The 17,474-nt window shown below is 39.0% G+C and overlaps 2 protein-coding genes across 2 annotated transcripts; both read right to left on the minus strand.

The window, feature by feature from the left end:
• Positions 1-206: 206 nt before the first annotated feature.
• Positions 207-1,763, minus strand: LOC110311173 (keratin-associated protein 24-1). Its single transcript, XM_021184417.1, has one exon. The coding sequence runs from the start codon at positions 1,724-1,726 to the stop codon at positions 980-982; it is 747 nt and encodes a 248-aa protein (XP_021040076.1). The 5' UTR covers positions 1,727-1,763; the 3' UTR covers positions 207-979.
• Positions 1,764-15,545: 13,782 nt separating this feature from the next.
• Positions 15,546-16,410, minus strand: LOC110311172 (keratin-associated protein 26-1-like). Its single transcript, XM_021184416.1, has one exon. The coding sequence runs from the start codon at positions 16,351-16,353 to the stop codon at positions 15,796-15,798; it is 558 nt and encodes a 185-aa protein (XP_021040075.1). The 5' UTR covers positions 16,354-16,410; the 3' UTR covers positions 15,546-15,795.
• Positions 16,411-17,474: the final 1,064 nt, after the last annotated feature.

Raw genomic sequence — 17,474 nt, forward strand, 5'->3', positions numbered from 1 at the left:
ACATTGCAAGATGAATAAATTGAAGGTGCTACAAACAAAACAAAACCCAAATCACTGGATTTTAAATACAACCTTCTTCACAATTTACTTTATATTATAAAGCCCAAATTCTACATTGACAGTGGTATGCATATTACTGTGCTCAATGTAGACAAAATATCAGTGAACATGTCATGAAGCATAAGAGAAGCCAAGGTTTCCAGATAGAACTTTGTTTATTAGTCAAGAATTGAGAGATTTTCTAGAATAAGAATGACACAATTCAACAGAGCAGAATGACAGAGGAATCTAGAACACAGATGAATTCTAGGAGTCACGGAGAATCTACAACAGCGTTTGTCTTTCTCTTCTCAAATACTTTCTGTGCTTCACTCAGTCCTGAGTATTTCTCCCAAGGGTGGAGGCTAGAAGTCAGCTGTCAATCAACCCTCTGCTTTCTGTCTTCTTTGAAAGAGACAATTGATGAGGTTTTCTCTTTAGTAGCTATGGTTGATGATGCCTGCTCCTTCTTATAATCATTCAGGAGGGAAAGGAAGAAATAGCTCCATTTAGGATGTTTAAGGTAATTTTATTTCTCCTATCGAAGGCAAGATGCTCATTAGGCAGTTAACAAAACTATCGATGAAAAGCAGAACAACCTGAAGAAACTATGTTGAAATCAGGCATCGACCCAGAGAAAGGATCACAACCCAAGTGACCAGCAGAGAAAGGAAGATGTTGATGATTTTCCTTCATATGGAATCTCTTCAAGTGAGTCGGTTCTAGTCAGTTTCAGAGCTAAGACTACCCTCATAATCAGACTAACAGAAGAATAAACTACTGAGTGGCTAATTGGGTCTACGGTTACACTTGTGGCTGGTGTGACGACCTTCTGAGATGAATAGATCAATTTAGCAGAATAATAAGAAACCACAGACCTGAGTAAGACTTGCGATCCTCCATCAGCCTCTTTGGAGCTCTTTTAGGAGCTATGAATCGATCAGTAGCAATGCAGAGGTCTGTTACTGCTGCATAAATATCTCAGAGGTGGGAATGTACTAGGTATACGGCACAGAGACTGAAAATTTCTACATAAGTAGCTCCGGTATGGGAAGCTTGAAGGCACGTAATTTGGATACTGGCAATATCTCGTTAGGTAACTGCAGGGATGGTAGCTACTGATAGTGTAGCAAGATGGAGAGAAGCCATTGGTGATGAATCCAAAATTTCCATAGCTTCTATATCCATTGCTGCCCAGAATACAGTGGTGTGGGGCCTGAAGATTCTTGGGGAAGGAATTAAATTGCCCTATGCAGCGGGAGCCATTTTGAAGAGTCTGACAGGCTTTAGATGCAGATCGAGTAGCCGTGGTGCAGTTGGATACATACCCTTTGGTCCCAGTACAGGGACTGCAGCTGGGTCTGGATCTGGTGTTGGTAGTTTCGCAGTCACTAACAACTTGATTTGCAGACGGGGAATTGCAAGGCACACTGGAGTCTGTGGGATCACACCTTGGAGCGCAAGTCTTGAGCACACAGCTGGGAGAGTCACAGAATGATGCTTCACAGTAGGAGTCTTGGCAATGGTCCAGAAGCCAGAGATTGCCTTGGTAGCTGCTGGGTAAGTAAGGTCCAAAGGTAGGGTTTACATCATCTGAGCAGACTGTGATGGAAGGCGTCACGGGGATGTAGCAGTGGTTTCTATGGGATGTAGCACTGCAAAGCCTAGGATAGCCCCGAAGAGACATGGAGTCCGCGAGTGCAAGCAAGAAGCACCTACGTGGGTATGGCGCGGCCGCAGCTGAAGGACTCTTTATATCTTCCCTGGTGATTACAACGAACCTCTCCAGACTCCCTTCTCTTGGTCTGACACAATAATACACAGCATCTCATTACTGCATTGTTTAGCTATGGCTGCTCGTGTCTCTGGGCTCATACAAAAATAAGTTTGTTTTGAGTCTTCAAAGTACCCGTAATCACTACTCTAACCATCACCCACCTGTCAACTTCTGTAGACTATAGCTTTCGTGAATAGTGATTTTAGTGTTACTAGGCAAACTCTCCTATGCCAATCGGTGATTAACAAGAGTTAGCGTCTCCACAGGTTTCAACAGCATGGTTATTAAAAGGTTCACAAGGTTTCAATAAAGCAAGGGCCTATATTTTTCTACTCTTGGGCTTTGAAACACACTGCAAGATTAGATCATACTTTCTTGTAAGGTGGATGGCTTTGCTGTCTCAACACTGTCACTTAAAAAAGAAGAGGCCCATGCATTAAATGGATCATTTTCCCCCCAAATATGTGTTACACACATCCCTGTTTTAGGCCAGGCGCTGATGACAACCTTTCAGCTGATGTGTTTGGATAATTCCATATGTGAGGCTCACAGCAATCCCAGTGGCATTTGGTGACCTATTATTCCAGACTAAAAATGAACTGGTCCCCATGGGTCAGTGGTTGCTAAGCAACCAAAGCTTTCATGAAATCGCCTTCTTAAAGAGTTTCTACCTCATGTACCAGCAAACAAATCGAGTTTGTCAATATTGTAGTTTCTTAATTGATGAAGATTATGCACAGTGTGCCCTTTGCCCAGGCTGTAGAGCCTACATGCTTTTCCATTTCCAGCAAATAGGATTTACTTGTCTTCTTCTTGTTTTCCTTTGAACATTCCTTTTATCGCATCCCAGGAATGAAGTTATTTCCAGTCTATAATGCTATAATGACAAAATGTCATGGCTGTCTTTCTTTCTCTCTCTCTCTTCCTTTCCTTTCTTTCTTTCTTTCTTTCTTTCTTTCTTTCTTTCCTTCTTTCTTTCTTTCCTTCTTTCTGATACTTACTTTATATACATTTTAAATGTTATCCCCTTTCCTAGTTTCCCCTCTGAAAAGCCCCTACCCTCTTCCCCTCCCCCTGCTCACCAACCCTGCTTCCTGGCCCCTGGCATTCCTCTACACTGGGGCATAGAACTTTCACAGAATCAAGGGCCTCTTCTCCCATTGATGAACAACTAGGCCATCCTTTGCTACATATGGGGCTAGAGCCATGAGTCCCTCCATGTGTACTCTTTGTTTGGTGGTTTAGTCCCTGGGAGCTCTGGGGGGTAATGGCTAGTTCATATTGTTGTCCCTCCTATGGGGCTGCAAACCCCTTCAGCTCCTTGGGTCTTTTCTCTAGCTCCTTCATTGGGGACCCTGTACTTAGTCCAGTGGTAGGCTGCTAGGATCCACTTCTATTTTGAGGTTTCGTTTGAATAATCTGAGTGGTTCCTACAGGCTCTACATGTAGTAAATAGTGCCTCCTGTGCATATGGTAAGGTTAAAGGAATTTTTAAGATTTTAATTTAAACTGAAGAGCTGAGACTATGTTCTCAAAAACAGAAAGTATACTTCAGGCTTACAGCCTCTCCATTAAATTATAAAGAACAATGTGTGTATTAGCCATGAGGCCTTCAGGCTGAGAGCAATGCAGACTTGAGGCTAGGTAAACTACAGCGGCAGGTATCGAAAGACATCATATCATGTTCTCATGACTCCAAGAGATATTTGCCACTGTTCCATGCCCTATCATTGAGGTTTGGAAGTTTTACTTAAGTATAAACCTAGAGATATTCTCTAAACATATTTAGGAGTGTTTTATCAACACCTTTCTCAGTGTCTATTATAGAACACAGCAATGAACAACTCTCTTTCAATGTATTGTGTTCCCATGTAGAATTTCTTTCAGGGGAGAGGAGTCCCATTAGTTGGCTATGGTATAGTCTAGGATACTGTGTGGATATTGGCTATGGTATAGTCTAGGATACTGTGTGGATAAGTCAGAGTAGATAAACTAGGAGGAATTTGATACATAAGGCAGCTAGCTTTTGATTTCCCTCTGTTGCCGAGTCCTGATGTATCATCCCGACTCTGGTAGATCCTTAAGTCATTCTCCCATTCATTACCACATTCTGCATTTTATATTATTTTAATGATTCTATGATATTTTTCTCAGGTCCATGCCTTCTTGTTTGGGGGTGGGGTGGGGATCTGTGTGTTACCCTCGGGCAGGGCCACACTAATCTCCACTGTATAATTTCTATTTTAGTATATGTGGTGTCGAAGTGAACACTAGTCCCTCACGTCAAGCTTCTCTGTACTAGGCTCGAGGGGGATGGAAAGAACAGAATGAGTGTGCAAATATGCACCAAAAGCAATATACTCTGTCTTCACCCCAGCACCGAATAGAGAGTATTTGAATTGCTATCACTCATAAAACCAGAAGCCCAGAAGTTCATCGTAGAACATCAAGTAGAGTAAGAAGTACTCAGTGCCTGGAACTTGGGAATTGTCTAAGTTTAGATAGGGTAGCACAAATAGTGAAACAGCCGGGATCCCAGGGGCCATGCTTCTTCAACTCATTCCTTTTGTGATTTCCTTCCTTCTCAGAAGAGCATATTCACACACACACACACACACACACACACACACACACACACACACACACACTCGTACTCCCCATCTTCATCCTGTTCACTATTTCATGAATGTGGTGCCTTCACAGAGTTGCATTCCTTTTTAGTCTCCATCGTTGGAAGACATTGAGCAGGTATCAGAGTCACAAAACTGGCAGGCTTACTCCGGAAGTAGACTATTGTTGTTCACGTGACCTTGTCCTCTGAAAGCTTTGGAGACTCATACTCGTCACTCGATGTCATTTTACCACTGAAAGTGTCACTCCTTTATTTGATTCACCTATATTTAACATTTACTGTATTAGTATCCATTACCTACGCACTCCAAAAGTCCTACATCTAAACCCCTGGGAACCTACAATTACCACCTGATGGTGTAAAAGCAGTAATCCAGATACACATACATTAACTATTGAAGCAGATTCATTGGGATAAATCTGGTGTGGTCATAGGCTTCTTCAGTGGAGGAAGAGAGAAACTGAGAAAGAATGAGGGAGTAAAGGAGGACACACACAGACACACACACACAGACACACACACACACAGTGGCATTCAAAGTGGCAACAGAAATGGTTTGGAATTCATTGGCCCCACACTAAGCAATGCCAACAACCTTTAAAAACTAGAGATGAAGGGATGGATTTTCCACTAGACACACTATAGGAATCAGCACTGTTGACTTGATTTGGGGTCAACACCTAAATCTAAGACTGACTTTACACTTTTAACCTCCAGAAGCCCAAGACAATACGTTTCTATTATTTTAAGCTACAAAGTGTGTGGTAATTTGCTGCAGCAGTCAGAGAAAATGAATACTCTATTAGGAGATACAGCTGAATCTGATGGTCTTTCCGGGTCTGTAGCGTTGGTACTTTATATCCAGGGCAATAATAAGGTGCAAGGAATAAACTTCCTTAGCCATCAGCCAAAAGAAATACATCATCCCAAGAGTCAGAAAAACACTTCGTTTAATGAGCCAGTGCAGTCTTTTCAACTCATTAAAACAGAGTTATGGAATTCTTTCCTATTTTCCCCCAAAGGTTAAAATCCTTTAGAGTAAACACAGAACAAAGAAAATTAAAGTTACGTTTAGTAGCCCTTAAAGAAAAGAATGTTAGATTTCCTCTAGTCTTCAGGTCATGGAAAATTGAATCTTTCCTTTCGTTAACTGTGCCACAATCCCCTTGCTAAGGTGCTGTCAGATAAAGCAGCAATCTCAGAATTTAACTAGCAAAGGTGCATACAAATCCATACATGCTTAGAAACTGAACTGTAGATACAGATGTAGCAGGCTCATGCCTAACAGCCATGCCCTAGAACAATGCCCTCGTGACTTTACAATGATGCTTGACTTATCATTAGTGTTTCCATAAGTTCTGGGGATGATGAGAAAAATCAAAATTTAAGGGGAAAAAGGCAACTGTGAATGGAGAGACACAGATTTGAATTTGATTCATGTTTAACTTTTCAGAGAAAGAAGCAAAGTATACAACATAAAGCAGCTTTATTAAGAATTAACCACTCTGGGATGTGCAGTCAGGGCTGTGCATTAACGAGCTGTGAGTTTATTATCATGTAGCATTTCTATATTAGTGGTTAACCTTGGACAATTTATTTCTTAGGACTTCAGTACTTTCTCTACAAAACCCAGAGTTAATATCTTATACTTTGCCAGGATTTGCAGCAGACAGAATAGATAACAAATAGTAGAAAGAGGCATATGCTAGTTAAACATTGCTAATTTTCTTTCTGGTTTTCTATTGGTCTAATTTAGGGAATTCTACTCATTAAGTAAACTAATAAAATTATTATCATTTTTAATGTCATCATACATAGATGTAACATAACTATACTCTCAATGTTAAATGAAACAAAGAAGAAAATTTCCTTAGGTATGAAAGAAAAGTAACTTGCTTGGCAGTGGGGTCACTAAATAACCACTCACTTTTCCTGTGTTCCATATCTTTCTATATTAGGCATCCAGGAAGGTTTTAGACATTGCTTTGAGTAAGATTTCAATAGTCTGGTTTGTAGGATTATACCTCTGTTGCCCAGATAAGTACCAAATGTCTTGAAATTGAATAACCACACATTTAAAATGGAGCTGTATAGTGTTTTATTTGTGGGTGACAATGATGATAAGATGTAGTATAAATATAGGTAATGTGTAGTTTTTATTTGGTGTTATATTTGATGACGATCATTGACTGATAGCATTTGTTAATATCTTTGCTAAATAGTACAATTTTTATTACAAGTATTGAATTTTCTCAATTTATTCTGTAAGTGTAGATAGATAGGTAGATGGATGGATGGATAGATAGAAAGAGAGAGAGAGAGAAAGAAAGAAAGAAAGAAAGAAAGAAAGAAAGAAAGAAAGAAAGAAAGAAAGAAAGAAAGAGGATTGATAGAGAGGAAGAAAGGTATTTGGCAAAGAGGAGAGGAGAAATGATGTCAAACAAGCCCTAGATGACTTGCTATAAGTTGTATGTGGAGCCTAGAGAGCCAAGTTTCAGGAAATGAGTATGGTGAAGGTACTCTTTATGTCTATGCACAGTACAACGCCCTCCCCCCAGGAGTTCATAAGGGTACATCCCATTAAAGTTAACCAGCCTATAATGAAAGGGCATGTTGAGGTTCTGGCACAAAGAAACTAGTTTTATTTGCGATTTAGATTTGGCAGTTTTAGAGCTGAAGACCACATCACAATCAAGTTATTAGCAGCTTCAGAGTGGCTCCCAGATGAGTCAGAACCTGAGTGTCAGAAACCACAGATAATGTGAATGATAAAGAAAACTTAGTGCAATCCTACTTACGTGATTCTTGGAGTAAGTTGTTTGCCCATTTGAATTTTCTTGTTAAAAAAATAGATTAGTGAGCATATGTGTCAGGAGCTGTAATATATTATTGATGGTAGAGCTGTTTGTGTGACCTAAATTTAGCAATTACAACAACTGCGATATAAGTAGTTAGTGAGAAAACAAAACAAGTTCCCACTGAGTACCCAGAATAATTTAAGTAGTGACTGATTTAAGTAGTGACTTTTAAACTCATTCATCTAAGGGAAAAATAGGTTTCAGGTGACAGTGGTCTACTTTGTGTAAGAATCCATGAAGAGCAGTAGGGATGGCATCAAAAGCTGACTTTAAGAAGAAAAGGAGTGGGATATCTTCAATTGCCTAGAACTAAAATTCATCCAATCCTGTGATTTACATTATTAGGGTAGATACTGTATCTTTCACTGTTTAATGACAACTTTGAAAAAATATAAAATGTCAATTGGCTGCTTTGATGATGTTCTCCATATGCTACTTGTGGTAATATTTGAGATATTGAAAACTCCACTAGGAAATTCCACTAGGGTCCTAGGATGAGAAAGGTCCTCGAAGCTGGAGTGATAATTGTGACCTATACATGACAGACCATTTCAAGTGAAAGCATCCGTAATGTTGGAATGCTCACTAGTGTGGCTTGACATGGTCTATTCTGATGAAAGAATATCCTTATTTGCTTATTAATTGCTAAAAACATGGCAATGTGTTTAGCACTCACATAAAATCCCACATCCACTTCAAAAGGTTCTTGAAAGTATGTACCTAGCCTAGCCTTCATTTCTAGATACTTGTTTTTCTTTTACTTAAAATGTTAACAAAAGAAGAACATATTGAGTGTTTTTTTGAAGATTAGACATAACTGTTGTTTTCATATAATTTGTAGCAAGTTTATTCACACATAGAATACTTTATTTCTGTACGAGGACAGATTGATGACACAAAAATGAAGGAGCCTTAATAGCAAACATGTTCTAGTGGAGAAACATAATTAATCTTACTTGGAATTACATCAGAGACAACAGCAAGTGAACGAACAGCACCTTTATCCTTCAGTCTTAAAAAAAAACCCCAGCAACTTAAAGGTTAAGTATACCTACCAAGCAACAGACAAGACCCTGGCATGGCACTTCAATATGATCTAATTAAAGGAGCTTAACAAACCCCAAGGGAGAAACAGGCTGCTGGGAAAGTGCTATGTATGTGGGAAACAGGTTGGAAACTCATATCCAGGCTTGCGATGCTATTTAACAAACATTTCCAGAGAGGTTAACAACCACAGGGAAGATAGCTCAAAGGATGATAATGCTGGACACAGACTTTAAAGATCAGTGGCTATGGGAGACACCGAAGCACAGAAGCAGGAAGCAATGATAGATGGATTTGGGATGGAAACTCCTTAATGAAGAACCCTGGCATGTGTGAGGCCTTTATGGTTGGCAGGGGTTTCAAAGGTAAGAATTGATGAGCCAGTTTCACAGTAGGGTTTGGAGAGACAGTAAGAATTAGAAAGGTAACAAGAGCATTTGGGCTCAACACGCAGCTGGATGGTTGGTATCTGGAAGGTTTGACATAAGAGAGTGGGCAGTTGTCTGACAGCCAAGCTCAGCGTTGACAGGTCAGGCACAGTGCATCACCACAGCAACAGAGAGAAGGGCAGTGGATAAGGTGATAGGAACCTGGCAAGCACTCCTAAGAGAGTGGGCTGTAGTCTACAGAATATTGGGATTGACTTACAAGCATAACAGCATTACATCAGACATTCAAGTAAGAGGCAAGGAGCAGCTGGCCTAAGATTATAATATGAGGACCAGATGAGAGTTTGCATTTGCCTTGGCGGAGGCTCTTTTTAAGCTTATTATTCATCCGTTCACGTCACAACACATTGCTAGTTCATTGTAGTGCTGCTTGGGAAGATGATCTTCCACTCATGGATAAAGCAAATCTACTTTGTATCTTCCGGATGTGTGCAGTCTTAAGGTCCATCTGAATGACATCATGCTTATCAAGCCATGGTTCTCCTCTTTCAAAAGTTCTGACCTTGCTGTTCTTGGGTGAAGTGTTGACATCTTAAAATGGGGTTCACAGGTCAACATTTATTGAATTTCCTAGAAATAAAACATCACACCTTTCTTTTCTTTCCATGCTCAGCTGAGAGGCTATGGGATGTGGTTCTCTGTATATTTACCTTGACAACACAGCATCTTTGAGGACATTTTAAAGAATTCTACTTTGACAGCATCTTAGAATAGCATGCAGAGCTGTTTGACTTGTGTGATAGTTTTACTCCCGTACAAAGCCCTATTGCTTTTCTATTTTTCAATGAAGAAATGAGAAACAAGATGCCCCTCCCCCGGCTTTTAGAAAGAAACTAAAACTTGATCATGGAGCTTCCTGTACTTTTCAGGAAGGGTGTGGAGGTCTCATGTATCATAGGGCATGTACAGAAGCAGACAAGGACACACACAGGAAAGGTGTGTGTTAACATGTGTTCATATATGTTTATTTTTAAAAGAATGGCATACTGTGCCAACGAGAAGTATGGGGGTACCTCTTTGGGTTTCAATCCTTTTTCATTTCCAACAATAGAAGGGTTGCTTGACATTTTATATTTGAAATGTTGGAGTCAGTGTTCAAGAGAACACATTTCTTTTCGTCTCAGATCACCTCACGTCAGTGTGTGGTCTGTTATTGGTAGAAAAATCAAAGAAGAGATTGAAGCCACTAGGGGTTGGGGTGAGTTTTCTGAGTCTTTCTGACATCTTCCCATATACGAACTTCAAGTATTCTTGATAAAATGGGCTTTTTCAAATTCTTATGTACTTCCAAAAGATTCCTTCCCTCGCCTTCATAACCCGTTTCTGAAGAAAGTTGTAGGTGTGCATTACCTGAAGGCTTTGTGACATATTTCCAGATTTTGTTCATATAGCTCTCTTCTGGTTTGCAAACAAGTGACAAACACTGGCCTATGAGATCTCTATGAGAAGTAGGCAAGCTATCAACACTTTCTTTGTAGACCACAGTAAAAATTTGGTCTCTATACCACTGCAGTTGTAATGTATCTAGCAAGTAGGACGCCAGAGGGGGTTAGTTTAAAACTAAGTAGACTCCCACCATTCATCATCAGTAATTGGATCGAGCACATAGAACTTCAAGGAGATGGATATCATCAATCAACTTATCACATCTTGATATAACCCAGGATAAACTCAGTCTCCTCACTTTTAATGTGCTCAATGGTCTCAAAAATTTATCACTTTTATTTGCATTTATAATTCCTTTCGATCTCTATAGTGACCAATTACTTATGTTTCTATGTAAATCATCTCCGTGACTTACCAGGTCTGTAGCATGAAGTTAAAATAAATATGTTATTGAGTCCATTGTTAGCAATGATTGCTGGCAAGCTCAGTGAAATAACGTAGGTAAAAGGAAAGCTGCATCTGACAATAAAATACTGTCATTTTGTCATAAGGTTAGCACATTAAATCTTACTTGAGTAAGTCCGAACCATCTGCTGTATTTTAGTTAAGTTTTTTTCACACATAAAAGTTCTGCAACTTCTGCACAATAGCGCCCCCTTCCCATCCAGCTTCATAAGAATTCCAGTATTGGTGCCAAAACGTGGTTTTATTTATTTTTTATTATTTATCCCCTTCTTTATCTTCCAATCTCTTTTACTTTCATTTAAATGTTTGCAATTTCCTAGAATTTTTCAGTCTCACCATTTGTGTATCACTAACTCCCCTTCTGGCCTAACTCTCTAGCAGTGTAGTTAGTATTTTGGATAACCAAACTATAAAAAAAAAAAAAAATTAAAATAAAATAAAAGGTTGCTTTGACTCACAGTTTTAGAAAGTTCTTTCCATAACGGGTTTGCCTCATTGCTTTTGGCTGTTGGGTAGAACATCCTGTTGAAATATTAGAATAAAGCTATTGAATTCATGACCAGAAAGAGAAAGTGAAAGGGGGACCCAAGAGCTCCAGGACCTCTTCAAGTAGATCCTCCCAGGGACTTGCCCACCTCCCCAAGGCTTCAATAGTCACCAATCCCTCCTTCAAAAGAAATCCTTACATGTATTTTTTCCACATTGTTCCCAACGTATTTATTTAAAATCTCCTTGGCTTTGTTGTTTTCCTATACTCGAACAAACAGGCTCATGCGAACTGTTGATATAACAGGATCCCACATAGCCTCGTGGTCAAACATGTAATAATTTCAGTAAGTGCAGCAGAGAATAATGCCAGCCCAGGAATCTGAAGGCTCCCGTTTATTCAGTTTTCTTTCCTTCTGTGTTGTTTTCTTTCTTCTGTAGAAACTTGCTCACTAGTTGTTGTACTTAGACACATCCTTAAAGCCTACTCATAAAATTACTGCATTGAGACAGTAGGCAGTGTGCAGCTGTTACCAACATCTCTTATTGTCATTTCTTTGAGCAATCTAGACCATCTACATAGTATGTTAAATACTCAATAAATAAAGTGACCTTTTAACAACTGATTTTATTTTAAATTCCAGACTTCCTACTTGCTACTTTTCTGTATTGGTTTTGTCTTTTAAATTATTTGTCTCTTTGGTTTTTTTTGATAGAAGGACTGACCTTGAACTTAACAAAGCAATCAATGACAGCCTTGACTCTGGACCTTCTGATTTCCACTTCTCTGCTGTTGGAACCACAGGCATTCACCAACATAGTCAGGTTTATTTTCATGACCCCTTTAAACTCCTTATCCAAATCACAATTCTTTGTTTTACTTATCAGACGTACAAACCCAGATTTCACCTGTCTTGACGAGTTGAAAATTATTTAGCTAGTTTCTCAAGCTTGAAATCCATGTTGATATTGATTCATTTGTTTCTCTTTGCTGCTCATGAATAATAAGCAAACATTAACACCGGCCTGAGCACTGTCTAACCTGCCTTCTACCTCCCATCAGGTTCACTTAGAATCACTTTACATCCTCAGTCTGGCAACTACACAGCCTACTTAACAAGAGTCCCTGGTCACCCTTTCAGTCTGTTCTTGCACAATGTTTAGATTCTTTCCTTGCTCTCCCTGGTTTGTACTGATCGTTAAGATTTGCTGCCTAATCTATCTCTACAGTCTCTTCTCAGTTTACTGCCTTTGATCTTCCAGACTTTACCCAGCTAATCATCTCCCAGACTTTTGAATTTATCAAGGTTTTTTCCTTCTTTCAGTGATCCTAGTACCTGAAGCTTCCTGCCTTTGTTCACTGAATCCTCCCATTCCTTTCCTCATTTGTTTATTTCCATTCTTTAACTCACAGGGCGACATTGTTCAGATGAGATGCCATGTTGTATTCAAACTCATCTGTAGCCCCTCTGCCTAACTTTTATATTCTCTATAAAAGAACTCCACTGTCCCTCTTATAATGCATAATCACAGCTACATGTTAATTATTCAACAAGTATTGTTTATACATGGGATTGATAACGTGCACCATGTTTTCTATCTTTTTGTCTTCTTCCCTTCACAAGGTTTCACTATTTATCTCAGGTTGACCTCAGTCTCCAATGCTCAGCATCCCAAGTTCTGGGATTACGGGCATGTGTCACTATATCTAATTGAGAAAAATCTTATATAACCCCTCTTCAACGTTGTATACAGATTGGAACTAAAACTAAAGTCATTTCCATGAGTGATTACTTTAGTTAGCTTAAGTGTGGAGAGAGATGGACATTTGAAAATTATACACAGTGACTACAGCGTTTTGAAACTGTTGTTCCAAAGCTTGAGTTATTTCACAGTGAAAGTATCCACCTTTTTATTTATTACACAGCAGCGCTTCTCTATCACAGCTGGTAGTTTGCAGTTATAAATGAAAGAATGAGTGGATTATAAAAATTTGTGACTCATTTTCGTTAGAGAGAAAACATGATTTTTTTTTCATGTAGTCAGGGGTCACCCACTTACATTAAGTTCCAGTTCTCATTCTTGTTACTTTTTAATGTTTACTCCTTTAAAACATTTTTTGGAAGATTAATCATAATTCACTTGCTGCTCCTGTAGAGGACCTGAGTTCAGCTCCTGTCACCCATGACAGGCAACTCATAAACTCCTACCACTCCAGCTTTAGGGGATTTTATATTTCCTTTTTGTCTCTGCAAATACTGTACTCAAATCAAAAAGACTCCCACATAGCCACCATATAACAAATAACTAGAAATAAAGTTAAAAAAAATCTAAAGACTGCATCAGAAATGTGTGATCCAAGGTTTTATTGTCACATTATCTTTCTATAATTTTTCTTACAGTCTAGTATAGAACTCATGTTAAACATTTGAAAATTAAATAATTAAATAATTGATTTTCCAATATATCCTGAAGCTATCATCCATCTCTTTATCTATCAATCTAGCTATCTATATCTATATCTATCTCTATCTCTATATCTATATCTATCATCTGCCTTTCTATTTAAGGTGTTTATAAACTTAAGTGTAGAGATAGGTAGATGCATAGATAGATATATGGAAATATACACCAGACAATTTGCTTTAAAATGTCAAATGCATGACTTTTTGCTTGTAAAAGTATGACTTTGGTTTAGTAGAGAGTGTAACACACAGTATTATCAGCATGGGCATGCTTAAGAAGACCCTCCATATAGTGCTATTCTCTATGATCCTGATGGAAAAGCCAATGCCTGCTGATAGGGATGAGAAATCAAGTCATAACACCTGGTTGCATGTAGCACCTTGACTTGGCAAGCGATTACTTTAGAAAGATACTGACGTTTCAAGATGAAGTGAGAAACTGAGAACTCAACCATTGAAAACTATGATTTTAGACAAGGGAACCACAGTCTGCCTTTACTGTACATCTTCAAAACTAAACAAAGTGTCTCAGATTTGTTAAACCAAAGCAAAACTATTAAGTGAATGGGCCTTGCAAAATATTACAGTGTTCATACGCATCACAACTTAATTACAATTAATGTTTTAGTGAGTGTTAGGGTGGATTTTTTTGCTTTGTTTTTTTTTTTCTTTTTTCTTTTTCCTTTTTTTTAATCCCCTTTAATTCTGTCTAAGGTTAGTCTGTATGTAAGATTGTTGCATATTCTACAAATTTTATATTCCTGTTTTGTTTTAGATTTTTGGGTTTTTTGAGGGGGTGTTTTTTGTTTGTTTGTTTTTGTTTTCGTTATTTTTGGTTTTTGGTTTTGTCTGTTTGTTTTGACTTAGGGAATTACATCAGCTGCAACTGCCTTACATCAGCTGCAACTGCCTCACTTACAGAGAGGCAAAGTCAAGGTCATGAGTTCTCTGCTGACTAAGCGGCAAGGAATGCTCCCAGTTGGGCCTCTTGGTAGCCACACCATAGTGACATTTCTGTCAAATAATCTGTACATAACTGTGTGCATATCCTGCTGGGCTCTTCCAGTGATGTCAGAAGATGAGCCTGACAAAATTTAAACTAATACATATGTTGTGCGCTTAAGCCAATATAAACCTGTAGGCTTATAGAATCAAAAGCTTAACTTCCTATTATCATCCTGCTGAAATGAAATTCCCTGCTTTTAGAAGTATCCTAAATATCAGATTCCAAATGCAGCTACATAACACATACCTTACATTACCTTACATTTATCCATGCCATTTTAAAATCAATCTCTCTCTCTCTCTCTCTCTCTCTCTCTCTTTTCCCTCCTCCCCTCCTTCCCTCCTTCCTTCCTTCCTTTTTTTCTCTCTCTCTCTCTCTCTCTCTCTCTCTCTCTCTCTCTCTCTCTCTCTCTCTCTCTCTCTCTCTCCCTCCCTCCCTCCTTCCCCCCTCTCCCTCTCTCTCCCTCTTCTCTTCTTCCTCCTTCTTCTCCCCCCCCTCATTCTCTCTGTCTGTGTCTGTGTCCATGTGCTTGTGTGTGTGTGATTGTGTGTCTGTTGATGCACACCATATATGTGAAGGTCAGAGGTCAACTTTATGAAGTCGAATTTTTCCTCCCCCTGTTATTGAGGTTTCAGAGAGTGAGCCTAATTCCCAGCAAGTATTCCGCAGCGGCAAGCACCTTTACCCACTGAGCCATTTTGCGGACCCTTACCTTCACAGTTTTAACAGATCTCTTTTAAAATCATTTAAAAATATTTCTTTTACATAAATCATTAAAGGAATACTTCTAGACTTTTTAAAAAATATTTTTCATAGCTAATCCCAAAGAATCGTCAGTGGCACTTAGAGTAGTCGATGCTAATAGTTTCTCAGGAGAAAACAGGGGCAAGCCAATCGCATGTAAATAATGGCACGTGATAAGCATGATTCTTATGTGAAGCCATGGTTTAATTGTGATGAGAGCTGAAGAAAAGCATTTTATGGAAGCAAAACAATATGTCAAGCTCTGCAAATATACTGAAGTAAGTGATACACACCCCTAAGGCACCACGAAATTCAGCTGAAAAGGATTATTGTAGAACCAGCATACACAATGCAGCCCCAGGGAACAAAAGCCCTCCCAGTAATGCTGGCTGATCTTTCCAGAAGCCAGGAGCAGGAGATTGCTTCAGGTCTTCATGATTTTCTTTAGTAATGATAATGCCAACCACTCAAGGAAGAGGAGTAGGGCTGAAAGCTGCTGTAATTATAGCTTGTGGACCCGTAGCAGCCAGGCATGCAGCTGAAAGGCTGGCTCCCGTAGGTCAGGTTTCTCCATGGTGGACGGCCATAGGTCACATAGCCCAAGGGTTGGCATCCATCAGATAGGTAACTTGGAACGTAGCAACTCATAGGCTGTCTACAGAATGCTGGACGGCCAAAGCTGGAATGGCGGGGCGTGTTGGGAAGACAGCTAGTTCCTTCCTGGGATCCAGATATCCCTGAAGTAATCGGAGAGCAGACTGAAGGGCTGCCAGTGCTCCTGTTGCAGCTGGTTGATTGGCAACTCCTGGGTTCACCGCAGGGCTCTTGACAGTTGTCACGTGGGGTGTTGCTGCCCTGGCTGCTAGTAGGAGAGCAAGGGGCATCTTTACCCCTTGTCTCAGTGGAGCAGACACCACTGATGACAGGTGAGGTGACAGGAACATGACTAGAATTCCTACAAGACGAAGAGCTGTGGACTTCTGAGCAGCAGTTATTAGACATAATAGCAATAGAGAGACAGACAACCAGGCCTCGATTAAACTGCAGAGAACACGTTGTTGAAGTGTGCTTGGTACCTGCTAGACATCTTTATATACCTCCGTGCTGGGTGTTGGTTCTCTCTATAGTCCACCCTCCTGGCATGTCACTAGAATGCCACCTAGTTGCTTACTAAGCAGTCCTCCCTCTAACTCATAAAAGATACATCATCTTCCAAACGATTATTATTTCAAAGCCAATCTGGTCCTTCTTATTCAAGTTCTCATTAGAAGTAATTTTCCTTTAACAGTCGTAACAGTTTCTTAATGTTACTGTCAAAAACCCATTAATCCTTTGGTATAGTTGGTGAGGAATTATGTAAAGCCACATAGGAATAAAATAAAATTATATATATATGTATATATATATGTGTGTGTGTATATACATATATATATACATATATATGTGTATATATATATATATATATATATATATATATATATATAAAATCAGGCCTCCATTAAACTGCAGAGACCACGTTGCTGGAGTGTGCAGAGAACATGTTGCTGGAGTGTGCTTGGTACCTGCTAGACTGGTATATATATATATATATATATATATATATATATATATATATATACCAGAATGTTTAACAAATAAGTAACACATTGGAAAAAGCAATAAATATTGAAAAAATTGATCTGAAACCCATAATACTTCTTTGTAGAGTTAACCTGAATTGGGAACACACTCCACTTTTGGGGAGACTAATTTAGATATGGCTTTCAAGCGTGTCTTTCCTAGTAAGGAATGGTGACCTGAAAATACTTGCTACTTTTTATGAAGCTCCACACCCAAAGAATATGTGTCACCTTTCTATCTTTTATTAGAATGAAACTGAAGATGTTAGCATACATCTTTTGATAGATGTCATGTACACAGAAAGCCACGTCTCTTTTGGTGCTTACCTCTGTGAGTTTCAGAATGATGTTGTAAATAAATTGTGTTGTATGTTTCCAGCCAATTTTTCTGTAATTCTACAAAGAGTATTTTCTCAAACACGAAATATTTATAAATAAATTATCTTTTCCATGTGGTTTAGTTTCTTTTCCCTGACAGTCATGTAGAGCCACAATGCATAGTTG

Source organism: Mus caroli, chromosome 16 (assembly GCF_900094665.2).
Source record: "Mus caroli chromosome 16, CAROLI_EIJ_v1.1, whole genome shotgun sequence".
NCBI classification, from domain to species: Eukaryota; Metazoa; Chordata; class Mammalia; order Rodentia; family Muridae; genus Mus; species Mus caroli.

What these genes read in the sequence shown, in the direction of transcription:
- LOC110311173 (XM_021184417.1), bottom strand. Translation starts at nt 1,726, where the DNA reads ATGTCTCTTCGGGGCTATCCTAGGCTTTGCAGTGCTACATCCCATAGA.
- LOC110311172 (XM_021184416.1), bottom strand. Translation starts at nt 16,353, where the DNA reads ATGTCTAATAACTGCTGCTCAGAAGTCCACAGCTCTTCGTCTTGTAGG.